This window comes from Priapulus caudatus, unplaced genomic scaffold, assembly GCF_000485595.1.
Source record: "Priapulus caudatus unplaced genomic scaffold, Priapulus_caudatus-5.0.1 Scaffold325, whole genome shotgun sequence".
Lineage (NCBI taxonomy): Eukaryota > Metazoa > Priapulida > Priapulimorpha > Priapulimorphida > Priapulidae > Priapulus > Priapulus caudatus.
The window spans coordinates 236696-251026 of NW_014577386.1; the positions used below are offsets into that span (position 1 = coordinate 236696).

Sequence of the window (14331 nt, forward strand, 5' to 3'; positions counted from 1 at the left end):
AATGATGGCAAGTCTTATCACGCTGATATATTGATGGCAAGTGATATATCAGCGTGATAATGATGGCAAGTGATATATCAGCGTGATAATGATGGCAAGTAATATATCAGCGTGATAATGATGGCAAGTGATATCAGCGTAATAATGATGGCAAGTGATATCAGCGTCATAATGATGGCAAGTGATATATCAGCGCGATGATGATGGCAAGTGGTATCAGCGCGATAATGATGGCAAGTGATATCAACCTGATAAAGATGGCAAGTAATTTCAGCGCGATAATGATGGCCAGTGGTATCAGCGCAATAATGATGGCAACTGATATCAGCGTAATAATGATGGCAAGTGATATCAGCGTGCTAATGATGGCAAGTGATATTAGCCTGATAATGATGGCAAGTGATATCAGCGTCACAATGATGGCAAGTGATATCAGTCTATTAATTATGGCAAGTAATATAAGCGTGATAATGATGGCAAGTGATATCAGCGTCACAATTATGGCAAGTGATATCAGTATATTAATTATGGCAAGTAAAATAAGCGTGATAATGATGGCAAGTAATATCAGCGTGATAATGATAGCAAGTCGTAATTCTTCGAGCGTTGAATCACGGAGCTTTTCGCGCGTAAGAATCTTGACCCAAGGTGATTGACGTGCTTTTGCTAGAACGAATGCTCGCGTGCGATGCAATGGGCAACTCGTCTGCCTGCATCATCAGACCAGGCTTGCCATTGCTCGAGGTCTTCCCAATAACAGGGTTAAACTCGGTCGTGGTCGATCCACCCCAGCCCCTATTGAAACCTTTCGTCACCGATGTGGGCACCCTACGCGTTTGTCTTTCACACTAATGGCAGTGATGCCTTCTCGAATTACTCGTCTGAAAGGCTTACCAACAAGAGCACTTAGTCTGTAGCTACACTCATTCTGTGAATGTCATTGCCAATCAATACTATGAAATGCATTTAAGTGTATTCCCCGCATGGGCTTCAACAGACAGTCCGAGAGCAGTTCTTCAACCCTTAGACAAACCTTCCAAACAGAAAAATTCTTTGTACGATCTTGATATCGCAATTCCCCGATTTAACCGAAGTTGTTTACTGTCGTGATACATTGTCAGTCGCATTTTCTGTCCATGGGTTGAGTACCTACTCTTAGCCGCTTTCACACGCGGGTTATCCATATATAAAATAAACCCAATCGTGAAGCCATACGTAAACATGACAGGGGTTTTTCAGAAAGAATTCATTGCTACTGCTGCTCTTAAAACGGATGCACTTAGGTCTTTTGTATTGCAAACAAGAAATTGTGACGATGGCACGGTACGTCGCCGGCGTGGGGCGTCCCCGGGGAATGAAACGTGACAGCAGTAACTGGCAGAGTGCAGGCGCGGAAGATCTAATATGTGAGATGTATGGAATTGCTTGAATACAGTCTCCAGCAATGAACATAAGACGTTCGGCTGCCCCCGAGGTTATGTGCATTTCACGTGAGTGGTAAGGGCATATCGTGGCCACTGCTGCTTATAAGAGATCGGTTATTTGCGAACTCCGATCGATTGGCGCACGGTTATTGCTGAATTTTCCCGTTTCAAACATCATTTCTGTTCGTCTACACTGCAATGCTGCCTTACAGTGTTACACTACCTTTCTGCGTTCGATTTAATCACGTGCGGGTGCGATATTTTTACAGCGTTTCTATAAATACACGTAATTCGTAAACGTAGTAAAAAAAGCCACGTCCACGTGACCTCACTGACCTCTACGGCCCTGCAATAACCTTCCCTAATGACATCACACGACTAGATGACCTTAGCGTGACTATGGTGGAGGCCGCAAGACCAATATGCAATCGAGGAGGCCCGTTGGTGGAAACATCATTAATAGTTATGGCTATCATAACTCTGAAAAATGTCATAACTTTTTTAAATGAATTTTGTCGTGCAAAATTTATGACGTTTCAGACTTATAATGTCATAACAACTTATGATGTTTCTAACAACGGCCCCACGGACGGCCGTGTCATATCCACTTGTCACTGTCGCAAGCTAACCATCAGTGTTAAAATTCGGTGTAATATATATATATATATATACTATATCTACTAGGTGGGTGGAGTGAGGTGATATAGTATTACTATGTTATATATTTACCGGATTTTAACATTGATTGATCTGCAAATATAATGATACACATGAATTAACATTGATTATAATATTGATATATAACATCAATACTATATACTATTTTATATACTATATATATACATATATATACCGGTTATGATGGCACGAATATTAACGTGTGATGATCGATGCACGTCCAGCGAGAGTCAGAGTCGCATCAAGCAAATCATCGACTAGTCTGTCGTTGGGAGGAAATGGAGCGGAATCGTGTGAAAGGCAGGAGGAGTTCACCATTCTGTGTCTCCGCGCATCCGTCGCCCTCATGCTCACGAGATCCCGCTAGAACGCTGAGCGTCGGCGATCTCGGTCTCTGAATGTCTCTTTGTAGAAGAGAGAGAGAGAGAATGAGAGGAAGAGAGTGAGAAAGTGAAGAGGGTGTGTGAGAGAATGAAGAGACGAGAGAGAGAGAGAGAGAGAGAGAGAGAGAGAGAGAGAGAAGTGCGAGCAGAGTCGACAGAGAGCAGAATGAATGAGAGTGAGATGTGATAGTGGATGTGTGTGATGAGAGAGAGAGAGGACAACAAAACAAGAGGCAGATGAGAGAGAGCAAACGCAAGTCAGAGAAATGAAAAGCACGATCGCAGGAGAGACAAGGATGAGGCGGAACGTGTAGTGTGTGATAGATATAGTGAATATAATGTGATATGTATAATAGTAGAATAATGTAAGTAGAGTGATAACAGTGAGTAGAGTGCGTAAGCCGTACCGAGTAGGTGCGATAAGTGGCGTGCGGTGCGTGCGTGCGTGGTGCGTGCGTGCGTGCGTGCGTGCGTTGAGAGAGAGAGAGAGGAGAGAGAGAAGAGAGAGAGAGCGTCGAAGCGAGGGAGAAGAGCTCGCGCGCGCCCATTTTTCGCGTGACTCTACACGTCTCTCGCTGCTATCTCTCTCGGATGCTGCCGGCCGGCAAGCTGCTACCAAGCTCACGGATCAACACACCATCATCTCTCGTGCACCCCCCCCCCCCTATACCACCCCAGCTGTGTATACGCACGTACGCGACCGCGGCGGCGTGGTTTCGTGCACGGACTTACTACGGCATTACATCTCGTTTCTCGCGTCGAGCGCGTATCACCCATCTATTCCAGCCAGCAAGCCAGCCAGCAGCAGGCCAGTCAGTCAGCAGCAGCGAGCGAGCGAGCGGCGAGCCAGCTCGTAACACATACATCAGGAGTAGATCTTCATCTACTCCTGCATACATGTTACATTCTGGCGGAAGTATGCACTCTCCGTGAGTGCCCTCTGTCTAGTTTTATTAATGACATCGGCTAAAGCTCGAACGCGTTTTCCCGGTGAGACGGCGACGGACGCGGAGACTGACAGACGAGCTTAATACGTGTTAGTATATGTTCGTGGCGATTGCAGCGTGACCGTGTAATCACCGTAGTAATGCATGGCCAGCCACGTTTATCATATTTTAGAATATTATTTCTCATGTTCAGCGCTGGGTAGCGAAGAATTGACAGCATGTGAAATCTGCAATGCTCATGGCTGAATGAATGTCAGAATGGCGATATAAGCCTATGTGAATACGGCACTACGTGGTTAATGCGGCCATTGCACGTGTTTAAAGCCCGGCGCACACGTGAGTAATTTTACTCAAGTAAAATGATGCATGCGTCAAAATACTCACGCGAAACATTTTCAGCGTGCGCCGCACACGTGAGTAAAATTACTCAAGGTATAAGTGGTAATGTAGATCACGTGACTGTGCGCAGCCAATACTGGGCGCAGTTATCTTTAAAACGATTTAAACGCATGCGCGGTGAGTACCAGTGTTGAGTAAATTTACGCAGCTAGCGAGCACACGTTGAGTATTTTGACGCATGAGTAAAAAATTATCAAACATGTTTGATATTGAGTTTCTTGATGCATGCGTCAGAAAGCTCAACGAAAATCCGGCGCACCCGTGAGTATTTTGACGCATGCATTATTTTACTTGAATAAAATTACTCACGTGTGCGCCGGGCTTAAGCATCGATTCGCACCGCTGGATATGACTAATGTGAGTGAGTGACAGGTGAGCCTCCCACACTTCTCCCCGAGAGGTGATGCCAATAGATAGAATGCCATCGCTGCTACTTCTAATAGCTGTTTTAGCGCCATCAACTGTTCCCATAATGAAGAGGTACATTACCTCGTCTAACCGTCGGGATAACGCGCAAACAAAAGTATATATAGCTAAATGTAGTAAAAAAGCGGCTGCTGTGTGCGCGATACAGTTATTCCTTCTACATGACAGTGTTGCGCACACAGCGCCATTGTACGTGAGCCGCGAGCAAGGTATATATTTGCTTTCGCAGACGATGACGCCATGCATTTTAATTTGCAGCGAAATTTATAATAACCGCCGTTGTTCTTGCGGTGGGAGGTAAGGGAGAGGGGAAGTTTTAGGGTAGGTCGCAATCGGCGCTTACACGGAGCTGCGACGAATTACGGTGGCGGTGACTGCTTACGGTGACGGTGACGGTGACAGCTTACGGTGACGGTGACTGCTTACGGTGACGGTGACGGTGACTGCTTACGGTGACGGTGACGGTGACTGCTTACGGTGACGGTGACGGTGACAGCTTACGGTGACGGTAACGGTGACTGCTTACGGTGACGGTGACGATGTCTGCTTACGGTGACGCTGACGGCTTACGGTGACGGCCTCGCGACACGTCATCGAAATGTTGTGAATGCGAAGGATGACCGCGCATGCATTCGATTGATTAGGCCTTCGTCTGCGACTGATCGAGCGATGGCTGCGACGCAGCGCGCGTGCCGATTTCAACTCGGCATGCAGCTCAATAACATTTAAATTGAAGTGTCACGAAATGACATGCGTCGGACTAAGTAAGCGGAGAAAGTGGCGCGATATTATGATTTTATTGGCGCGAGAATGCGACGTCGTCGAATGCGGTGTGTGTGTGCGTGCGTGCGTGCGTGCGTGCGTGCGTGCGTGCGTGCGTGCGTGCGTGTGTGGGTTATAATTGTGGATGGTGTGAGGTGGATAATTGGGCGAACATTTGCAGGGGGTCGCATGCGGCGTTTATCTCGCGAGGCGTGTTTAGCGGTGTTGTTCTAAACGGGCTGCAGTGCGGGAATGCGAGATGCGTGTCTGCGAGACGCTGCAGCAGAGTGCAGCAGTGTGCAGGAGAGTGCAGCAGAGTGCAAGCGCGCACTCTATCTTCGTGCTCGTATTTTGTTTGTGGGTTAATTGGCGAGAGTCGACGCGGCGGGTTCGTAACACGGAAAGCGCACGTGCTGATGAAAGAGCTGAGCAGGAGAAGGAAGAGGAGGAGGATCGGGAGGAGGAGGATGAGGAGGAGAGGCAGGAGAAGAAGAAGGAGGGGGAGGAGGAGGAGTTGGGTAGGAGAAGGAGGCGGAAGAGGAGGAGGAGAAGGAGGAGGAGGAGGGGGAGGAGAAGGGGTGAAAGAAGAGGAGAAGGAGGAGGAGGAAGAGGTCGAGCGAGAGGCCATCCTCAGTCGTCTGGCGTGCCACGTGCAGATTTCACCGTATTATCTCCACGGATTTCCAATTTTTTTGCGAAACTTCTATTTTATTCTTCTGTTATATTTCAATTTTTTGTCTCGTGAATTTCCACTTTTGTCTCACAAACGTCCAGTTTCGCCTTACAGATATGCAGTTCCTATGCACGGATTTGCCCTTTCTCACCGCGAATTTCCGGCATTTCTACGCAGTTTCCCTCTTCCTTGCATCTCATTTCCTCTCTGACATTTCTTCCCTTCTCTCGTCAGTACTATAACTAGTACTAAAACTATAACATCATACTATAAATTGTATTTTCTCGTCGTTTTGCAGAGATCAGAAAGACAGGAGCCGCTGCCGCCCACATGGCCGCGCGAGGCCACGTGAATCTCGGCGACCCCGAAGTGGAGACGGACTACCTTCCTGTCGACGACATGCCCGAGCCAGCCGTCGTCGACGACGCGCGCTGGTCGGACATCACGGCGCCCTCTGACGGCGACACGACGCCGCAGGTGTCCGTGCGCGAGACGACGAAGACGGAGCGCTCGTCGTCGTCGTCGTCGTCGGTCGTCGCGCGCGTCGAGCCGACCGACCTGACGCTGGCGAACGCGACGCGACGCGACGTGACGCTGACGCGCGCGATGTCGCCGCACGCCGTCGTGCGCATCGACAGCGCGCTGCCGCAGCTGATCTTCGCGAGCTGCGACGAACTGGTGTGCGACAACGGCGGCCGTTGCGTCGTCGCTGCCGACGACGACGATAACGATGACGACGTCGCCGAGCCCGTGGCGCGGTGCCAGTGTCCGCTGGGCTCTCACGGACAGTTCTGCCAGCACCGTACGTGACGCTGTGTTTGTTAGCTTTATTCGTCGAGAATTTTGTTCGTTTTTTTTTTACTTGCCGCCTCTGCTCCGCGCACTCGCTCCGTCTCTCCCTCTTTCTCTTTCTCTACCTCTACCTCTTCCGCTTCCACTTTTTCTTCGTAGTTCCCTTCTTTTTCTTCTGTTTGTTCTTGGTCTTTCTTTTCTTCTTCCCCGTTTTTTACTTCTGCTTGCTCTTGGTCTTCCTCTTCTTCTTCCCCTTCTACTTGCTTTCTGTATTCTTCTGGGAGGAGCACCCAAATCTTTTGTTCTCTTCTATTTGTTCTTTTTACTCTTCTTTTAGGAGGGGCACCCGAGTTTTATGTGTATAGACCCGCGTCCCTGCAGGGAATTATCGTACTAGGAAATTATCGTAGTCCGTTGAGTTACATGATCGATCGCGTTTTTTCACTGCTTGCACTGTTTGTCTTCGGTTATTTTTTACGCTGTTCTACGTGCTACGTTCTTACTCGGGGTCAAATACCAAAGATTGTTAAAAGTTTCGAGCGCAAGTTCTATCAGTGATCTATCAAGTTGATTCTATAACATTTACAGTGGGATTCGCTGTTCTGTACTTCCTTGCGCGTTTTCTAGCGGCTTTAGTGACCCCTCTCCTTTTCCCTATCTCCCACTTCTTACTGCATACACTGTCATCCCTAACATCGCACATTGCTGCACATATCTGAGAGAATGTGCGCATGCATTGCCATCTATTACGTCCTACCTGCAACAGCAAATATCTGAGATAACGACCGTATACACTAACATCAATTTTATCACGCTTTTCTATTTTTGCAACCGCAAATATACATGAAAATTTCCGTATACGTTGTCATCCATTACATCACATCTTGCAACCGCAAATTTTCGCGACGATTTCGTTCGACGTGCGCGTCCGGTGTATCTGCAATGCGTCTGTGCAATACTCAGCGTGTGTATCATCAGTAAGCTAGGATTTATGATTTACATCTACGCCAGCTTTCATACGTTCCTTCTATCCCGTGTTTACCCGCGTGCTATCCCCTCAGGAGTCGTCATCCAGTGGCCGAGATTCGCCGGCGACTCCGTGCTGCAGTTTCCCGTCCTGGAAAACTCCTGCACCGCCTTCAACGTGACGGTCGCCTTCCGGCCGGAGGCACTAAATGGCGTGCTGCTGTACGGCGGGGAACACTACGACCTAACGGGCGATTTCTTCATGATAGGCCTGCGAGCTGGAAAGGTAGAGTTCAGGTGAGTGCGAGGTGGAAAGGTAGAGTTCAGGTGAGTGTGAGGTGGAAAGGTAGAGTTCAGGTGAGTGTGAGGTGGAAAGGTAGCGTTCAGCTGAGTGTAATACGGCAAGGTCGATTTCAGGTGAGTGTAATATGGCAAGGTAGAGTTCAGGTGAGTGCCAGATGGCAAGGTAGAGTTTACTACTACTACCACTACCACTACCACTACCACTACTACTACTACTACTACTACTACTACTACTACTACTGCTACCACTACTACTAATACTAATAATAATAATAGTAATAATAATAATAATTATTATTATTATTATTATTATGATAATAATGAGCGATCGTAATGGGATGAAAATCTTCCTGGCGATTCATATCCCTCATGTTCTGATTTTAAGCGATTACATCCGCTTAAATCATTGTGTCAGAATTCCACAATGTTCGGCGTTTTTCATGTGTCGAATTTTCAAGTGAGCCTGTTAGGCACTAATAGGTGAAGATATTGGATGTAACTATGTGGTGAAAAGGTGATGGATTTTGGCAGTACAGTGACGCACGCGAACAGACGCTTGTACACACACGCACACATCCACGAACGTACGCACGCACACACGCACGAACGCACACCCGCCTGACAGTCCGCCCGCCCGCCCGTACACGGATACATGTGACGGGAAGTATACATTGTGACAAGTTTGGACTCGAGGCGACTAATTTTAGTTATTTCGGTTTAACGTTGACATTTTGCGCCACTACGTTTAACAGTAATTCACGTTGACAAGCAGTCACTGGCGCGACAACACTTTCAAACACTTTTGCTGTATTTCCCCAAAACCAGCCTATGCAGCATCGTGACATATGTTCTATTGTTGGTTAATGCGTGCACGTGACGTTGCCTAGTGCCGTGTGTGTGCGCACGGTCCGCCTGCCTATAGCGAAGGTGACTGGCGCAAAGAACGAGAGTTTGCTATCCTAAAGCTTCGGGAAAATGTTTTCACATGACGTTCAATGTTAAAAAGCTGATGTATTTTTTGACTGCAGAATCATTCCCGCTCGCTCGCAGTACATTGTATAAACACTGTGTGTGTCCGTGCGTGCGCGCGTGCATGTGACCGTACGTGTGCGCGTATACGTATGTGTGTGTGTGTGTGTGTGTGTGTGTGTGTGTGTGTGTGTGTGTGTGTGTGTGTGTGTGTGTGTGTGTGTGTGTGTGCGCGCGTGTGTGTAGTTATCTATTATTATTAGTTATTATTATTATTACATGATAGTTTCCTATTATTATTTGTTATATATTATATAGATGTAGTCTGGGCCAGCCGGCGGGAATGATTTTTGCAGCTAGTGGATGTATTTGTTGCTTGTTGGTAGATTCGACTGCGGCAGTGGCGTGGGCATTATCCGCGCACCAAAGACTGTAACCCTCGGTCAGTGGAACACCGTCCACCTGCGCAGGAAAGGCGTCCGTGCCTGGCTGTCCGTCAACGACGGGGAGCCCATCTACGGCAAGGCATTGGTATGTCTTCTTATATTATTGACTGTAGCAAGCGCTTTTAATTTCCGTCTGCGGGATCCCTTGTGTGTCCGAAATACTATAATCTGCGATCCGTACACCATACTGTAGATTGTGTTAGAGCTACGCACAGCAGTGTTTCTTAAGATTTGATGGCGGTACTTTATATGAGAGGTATATACAACAGGGTTCGTTATGATTTGATGGTGGTAGTTTATGCTAGAGGCATCTACAGTGGGATTCGTTGAGATATTCTAGAAATGTGTGTGCGTGATTAGAGACGTCTACAGCTCAGCGTTCGTTGTCCTGTGTTTCACTCGTGCGCTTTCTAGCGACCATACTCTCCCACGCGGGCACTCGCAAGATCTGTTTTGCATCCCAACGAAAGCACGCGGCACTTTGTGTGACGAAGTCGTTGCTTGGTTTCTCTTAATTAAGCGTGGAAAGGGTTTTTCTATGGCCGCATTAATGACTTCGTCCCGATGGTTTGCGTGCGATTTTGTCATTTTAATGTGGAATCATAACGGCCGCCTAGAGTTGACTAGACTTGTGGCGGCCAATTATACACACATGAATGGTAATGGCAGCTAACAGTGAGGGAAGATTGTAATATCGACTGATTTACGAATAATCTATGAATATTTAATCGATGTGTGTAATCGATTGTGGGACGTAAAATTTACTGGCTACCAGCTCTATTCATTCTTCTCTAATCAAACGCCCAATCCATTTATCATTTCAATCCATCCATTCCCATCCATCCATCCACCATCCATACCATCCATCCATCCATCCATCCATCCCCATCCATGCCAATCCATCCCTCCATCTATCCATCATTCCATCCATTTCTTTATATCCATCCATATATTCCATCCATCCATCCATTCATCCATCCATTCAATCCATCCAAAAATCCATCCTATTCCATCCATCCATCCAACCATCCATCCATCCATCCCCATCCATTATCCATCCAGCGCGACCCATCCATCCATCCATCCATCCATCCATCCCATCATCTCATCCATCCATCGCATCCCATCCATCCATCATGCCATCCATCCATCCATCCATTCCAATCCATGTCCATCCATCATCCATTCACGCCCATTCATTCAATCCGGGATACGGAAGACAGCTGCTCACTTGTTATGTGTAAAGTTGCTAAGTGAATGCAGTGTACCATGTCCCACCCGCTGTCTCTTAGTAAGCTATAAAATTCTTCTACACAAATTCACTTTTCAATGCACTCAGTCGGTCAGTCGGTCAGTGACGGTCAGAAGCACTCACACACGCGCCGCGCGTATATTTATCGTGATAGAACGCAATTTTACCCCTCTCCTCGCCATATTTTATTTCGTATACTTTCTTCACAGCTCACGCGCAATTCTGTTTGCAAATTTACCAGTTCGTTCGATCGCGAATAACCGAGAGTTGTTATCACCCACGAGTGCCGAATAATTTTTCCGCGTCAAAATGGCGTTTGACGTCGCACCGCGTGCGCATGCGTGTCCGAGAGTGACTATAGTGTTCAAGTAATCGTATCGGCATTCAAGCCTCGCCTCGTTATTCATTCACGAACATTTGTATTTCCACTTGTATTTTTTTTTTTGTATTTTTATATTTGTTTTTGCATTTCTTCCTCGTTGCGGCGAGTGGCATTTCTGAAGAACAGCCTAACTGATTTGGCTTGAAACTCAAAGTTACAGATAACCGCGTCATATCGCGTTGCTCTTACGTCAGTAATGCACGCCCGTGTTGAAATGCAGATATCGTATGCACAAACGGAATATCATCACGCTCTCGCTCTCTGTCTCTGTCTCTCTCTCCTCTCTCTAGTCTCTCTCTCTCTCTCTCCGCTCTCTCTCTCTACTCTCATCGTCTCTGCTCTCTCGCTACGATCGTCTCTCTCTCTCATTCTCATCTTCTCTCTCCTCCTCTCTCTCTCCCATCACTCTCTCTCTCTCGCTTCTCTCTCCTCTCTCTCTCTCTCTCTCATCTTCTCTTCTCTCTCTCTCTCGCTCTCCTCCTCTCCCTCATCTCTTCTCCCCTTCTCTCTCTCTCTCTCTTCCTCTGTCTCGTCTCTCTCTCTCTCTCCTCTCTTTCTCATCTCTCTCTCCTCTCTCTCTCGCCTCCTCCATCATCTCTCTCGTCTCTCTCTCTCTCTCTCCTCTTCTTTCCTCGTCTCTCTCTCCTCTCTCTGCCCTCTCCTCTCTCTCATCTCTCGTCTCTCTCTCTCGTCTCTCTCTCCTCCCTCGCTCTCTTTACTTCTCTTTCAACCGTCATTCTCTCTCTCTCTCTCGTCTTCTCCTCTTTCTCCTCCCTCCTCCTCTCCCCCTCCTCTGCTCGCTCGTCTCTCCTCTCCCGTGTCCTCCCTCCAGTGCTCTTCTCCTCTTTCTCTCTCCTCGCTCTCCCCTTCTCCTCTCTCACTCTCTCTCCTCCTCTCTTCTCATCTCCATGTTCCTCCTTCTCTCTCGCGTCTCTCTCTCTCTTTCTCTCTCTCTCACACGGTTCTGCTCAGAAAGTTAGAACTAAGTGCCCAGTGAGAAACGCATTCAATACACAAGGTAGTCAGTAACAGAACCAAACCATTACATCGCCACATCGTGAGCCGAATGTGTAAGAAAATCTATGCGTTCGGGCGAATGGCCAACCCAGCCTTGTCACAGGCTTCCATCGAGGCCGCACAGGGAAATAAAGGACTTGCCTACTACCGGTGGGCCACAAGATCGTTTAGCTCAATAACTTCAGAAGACGATTCCGAGATGAACACAAGTAATACATATTTGCCCCTCTATTCCACTCCCACCCAGCCAAAAAAACCTCCCAGTATATTCATATGCCTATGCTACATCGGATATATTCTCAGGGGCTGTAACGGATTGATCTTAGTGGCGGCGGTTTATATAAGGAATATAAATATATGAGCATGATTCACCTGTCGTTGATTTCGGATGTATGGTCTATTGATTCGGAAATATTGCCTTGAATGTCTGAGCAAATGCCTGATTGAAATTCGGTATGATCGCTGCTGCAGCCACCGTGACTGGCATGCTAGTTGAATAATTGTATACGGGCTTCCTTACCGCTGTCACTAAGCCATTTTTTACTGTGCTACCACCAATTTTTGAACGTTCTTATTCGATTTACTTTCGTGACGCGTGTATATAGCGAAGTGTTTTTTGCCAAACTCCAATAATTATCCCTTACAGGGATACTCTAATTTCTTCTATGAAATATTCCTAGTTGGAATCGTGCGGATGAGGCCATGGAGCCCGGGTTCTTGAGTTTTAATTATTTTGAAATTCCGAACGTTAATGTCGTACATGGTGCATAAACTAATGTCAACACACAAGGTAAACGGAAACATGGGCTTGTTGTGCAGGAGTAGTAGCAATAGAGGCACATGCATGCTGCTGCGATACGGCAGGCACTAGCAAGAGCAAGACGCAAGCAAATGCCAGCAGCAGCAGCAAGCAGCAGCAGCAGTCAAGCAACGAAACACAGCATCAGCCAACCACAAGAAAGCAGCGGCGTCAGGCAAAAAGCAGCAGCGCTCAACAACAGCTAGACAGCGTTCAACAGGCCCAGCAGCAGGACCTACCAGCAAGAGCAACACAGCCAGGCAGCAGCAGCAGCAACAAGCAGCAAGGCAACAACAAACATCGTGAAGCAGCAGCGTCCAACAGCAGGCAGCAGCGACAATAACAGCAGTGTCTCATCGTCTGCGCTGGGCTAAAATGACCAAGCGGGTCGTGCGAAAGTGCGTGCGCGTGTGGTGGTGGTGTGTGGCCCGGCGTGTATGCGCGGTGTGTGTGTGTGTGTGTGTGTGTGCTGTGTGTGTGTGTGTGTGTGTCTGTGAGTGTGTGTGTGTGTGTGTGTGTGGTGGTGTGCGTGCGTGCGTCGCGTGCAATGCGTGTTTGTGTGTGCGGTGTGTGTGTGTGTGTGTGTGTGTGTTGTGTGTAGCGTGCGCAGAGCGCGTGTGTCGCGTACGGTGTGGTGTGTGTACGTGTGTATGCTACGCGTGCGCGCGTGTTCGCCGATGTATTGTAGCCTGCGAAAAGCACTAGACCACAAGAGAGCTTGACGATATTCTGAATAGTAGTCGCGCGTATGCGGGAAGAGAGACACGATCCTTCGTGCGGTGAAGGACCATTCGCACAGTGTTCCCTACGAACGCTATAGATATATCAGCATTTAATACTGCGTCCTATACGATGCACATCGGATATACTACAGGAGCGTGACTTGTGCTATAGGTCGCTCCGTCATGAGGAGAGCTGGGCCACCGCTAACCACCCGCGAACTAGGGTGAACCTACAAACTGATGAAACATACATGGAAACCTTTCTGAAGCCCTACATGCTTAGGCTGTTTCCATCCGATGAAATTTGATTGATATGAAAACAACATTTTAGGAGATCACGTGCTTAAATTGACATTTAATCAAACTGGAAATTAAATGTCCTTTCAATATCAGTAATAAATTATGGTTTGCGAGCCGTGCAGGCTTTTACTCATTATGGACGGGACTCGATCTATCTTTTAAGCCGGAATTTCTCCGTGTCATTGCAATTAGAACCGCGACGAGTGGTCACGCGAACGAAAGCTTGCCATTCAATAATTCCAATCGCGGCTAAGTGGGCAAATGACCGGTGCAAGGGTTTCTATTGAATAACCCCATATAACTTTACGGCAGGGGCGTGTAACAGGATTTGTACGCAGGGGGGGGGGGGTCATAACCAGTACATGAAACTCCAAAAGCTTATGCGACCACGCAGAGGGGGGTCTGGCAGAGAATTTTTGACAAAGATAGACTCGGGCCTTAAATGCGTTTTCTTGCGGGCGAGCAGGGGGGGGGTCCCGGTACCCCCTGGACCCCCCCCCCCCTTTGTACAGCCCCTGTTTACGGTACAAGTGATGATTAAATCGTACACTGTCGTTATAATTATAGCGCCGTTAGAATAACACGCGGTTGCTAATCCACATATCGCACAGGTTCCGGAATTACGAATTTCTGCTACATCAATTGTTTTCCCAATTAAAACCATCCTTCTGGCGTTCTCTGTGATGAGCAA

At 47.7% G+C, this 14331-nt stretch overlaps 1 protein-coding gene across 1 annotated transcript in view; it reads left to right on the plus strand.

Moving 5' to 3' along the window:
* The window catches only part of LOC106809059 (pikachurin-like), a 136542-nt gene that overhangs the window by 98799 nt on the left and 23412 nt on the right, over nucleotides 1-14331 (plus strand). The window contains exons 3-5 of the mRNA XM_014812001.1: nucleotides 5991-6494; nucleotides 7546-7747; nucleotides 9109-9253. Coding sequence (XP_014667487.1) covers nucleotides 5991-6494; nucleotides 7546-7747; nucleotides 9109-9253 — 851 coding nt within the window. The remainder of the gene's footprint in view (nucleotides 1-5990; nucleotides 6495-7545; nucleotides 7748-9108; nucleotides 9254-14331) is intronic.